Source organism: Etheostoma spectabile, chromosome 20, assembly GCF_008692095.1.
Source record: "Etheostoma spectabile isolate EspeVRDwgs_2016 chromosome 20, UIUC_Espe_1.0, whole genome shotgun sequence".
Taxonomy (NCBI): Eukaryota; Metazoa; Chordata; class Actinopteri; order Perciformes; family Percidae; genus Etheostoma; species Etheostoma spectabile.
Window position 1 is genome coordinate 4,481,199 of NC_045752.1, and position 2,343 is coordinate 4,483,541.

Consider the following 2,343-nt stretch of genomic DNA (forward strand, 5'->3'; position numbering starts at 1 on the left):
GGGGGGGGGGGGGAAACACATGTATTAAAGCTGAGCCTTGGAGACTTTTCATTTCGGCAGCAGTATCTCTGAATTAAATGATAAGGCTGGCAATATTCTGTTTCTCAATATCTTCTAAAAGCCCTAGCTAAACGCATTCATTCAGACTTATCTTTAAATAAAACAAATATTAAAAATACTTTCATTATTAAAGTGCTAAATGTTATCCTAAAAAAGAAACGCTAGGCACTGTTAGCAGATGTTGCTCAAAAAGGAGTTAATAGAGCATTTGTTGGGAAGTGCTTTGTTTAAAAGGACATCATACGTGGTATTTACTCAAAATAAACTACAGTACCCATGCATGTTTGTCCTAATGAGGGAACATGTCATCTCGTAGAGCCCTATCCTTTAATGTAATGCAATGTTCTGCTGTCTTCACCTGTTGGGTGCTGGTACAGCATCCACAGAGCGGTATCTGGTGCGAGAGCCCATGGTGTAGGATGGTGGTCTGTGGTGACCACTGAGAGGGAGACCCTTCTCTGGGCTGTAGGCCCCGGGCCCAGGAGTCTGGAACAGCATGTCTAGGCACATAAATAGAAATAGGTTTGTAAAGTTTTCTTTTCTTTTTCTATGTTACCTTTATGCATTTAAAAAAAAGAAATCTTTGCACGCTTGATGTGTGAACAGGTGTGTCGGAAAGGAGCAACATAGAAGTATTCTCTAATCCTCTTCTAATCTTTTGATAGTGTAATGTTAAAAAGGAAAATCCATTCTACACTTAAATTACCTGGATGCGTTTCAAGATGTTTCATTCACCAATTGATCTAATTTCTGTAGTCCACTAATTGGATCATTTACCCAGCATCTCTCTCTCTCTCTCTCTCTCTCTCTCTCTCTCTCTCTCTCTCGTCCCCCCTTCTTCCCTTCGCTCTCTTTCTCTCCTCCAGTCTCGCTATCTCTTCTCTTCTATATATATGTATGTATGCATATTATATATATATATATATATATATATATGTATGCAATATAATATATATATATAATATATATATATTATGTGTCTGTGTGTGTGTGTGTGTGTGTGTGTGTGTGTGTGTGTATATATATGGTACTGTTCTGAAGCTTGCCAGTATACCAGATGCAGGTAGAGTAGACTGAAACAGCATAAATAATGTGCAGGAGTATTGTTTTTAATCACCTTTGTTATTCCCTGTGCGCCTTCCTCTGCCCAAAATGGAGTAGGAGGGGGTTTCCATCCGGCCAAACCGAGTGACTTTGGCGTCAATGTGGTACCTTGGTCCTGGGCTGGAGTCCACAGAGACCACTACGGAAAACAGGATGCACATTTGATCATCCAAAGACACCTTTAGACCTTATGAAATTAAGTAAACCAATTTCAGCATTAAAAAAAGAGATATTCAGAATCCATGTGTGTAAAAACAGAGGCACTGTAGACAAATATATCAGAAAAACTTGTGTGACAGATCGTACACTACAGGCGTTGAAATTAATCATTGCATCGTGATGCAGACCTAGACGATTCTGCCTTGATGCAGTGACAGACCATAATCAATTATAGCCTACTGATGTTAGTTGTTGATTTTCCACTCGCTGCTTTTTTGTTTGTGCCTTTTGTCTGTTGTCTGCTGTCTGTTGTCAGACTCGGCTACATTCAGGAAGGGTCTTTTTTAGGTGCAAATACAATATACATACATATCTGACTGCTTGAATTTGTTGATGAAAACCATGTGTAGCAACATACAATAATATTGAGGAAGTGACGGATTGTGATGCGTCATAATATCGAATCGATTGGAATCGTTGACACGATAACCGTAATGGAATTGAATCGTGAGACAAGTGATTCCCAACCCTACTGTACACATTAATACATAACAACTCACTTGCACTGCTCATGCGGCTGTGAAAGGAGTATGCAGGGCTGTTGGACTTGGTGAAGTCATGGTTGATGTATCCAACTGTAGAGGGCAGAGTGTAGCGTCCAGGGCCCGGGCCTGGCGACGGGAGAGTAAGAGGAGGACAGTGATGAAAATGATGCAACAGATTCAGCTCCGTGCAGCATTATGGCACACCCACCGCTCTTTGGCTCAGGCTGTATTGTTTCTGATGATTTCCATATGGAGCTCTTTCTCTTATTTTCTATGGTTATGCGTTTTAACGTTCTTCCTATGCATATTTGGCAATGGATTTTAAAAGAAAGTAGACACCTCAAACAAGTATGGAGCAGCGGCTGAATAATGCTGCAAGAGATTTCTTAGCAAAAACCAGCTTAGCTATAATAAAGTCCATGTGGATCCACACACACACACACACACACACACACACACACACACACACACACAC

At 40.5% G+C, this 2,343-nt stretch overlaps 1 protein-coding gene across 1 annotated transcript in view; it reads right to left on the minus strand.

The window, feature by feature from the left end:
* The window catches only part of odf3l2a (outer dense fiber of sperm tails 3-like 2a), a 2,954-nt gene that overhangs the window by 388 nt on the left and 223 nt on the right, over window positions 1-2,343 (minus strand). The window contains exons 2-4 of the mRNA XM_032500664.1: window positions 1,884-1,994; window positions 1,178-1,303; window positions 419-560 (exon numbers count right to left, since the gene is read on the minus strand). Coding sequence (XP_032356555.1) covers window positions 419-560; window positions 1,178-1,303; window positions 1,884-1,994 — 379 coding nt within the window. The remainder of the gene's footprint in view (window positions 1-418; window positions 561-1,177; window positions 1,304-1,883; window positions 1,995-2,343) is intronic.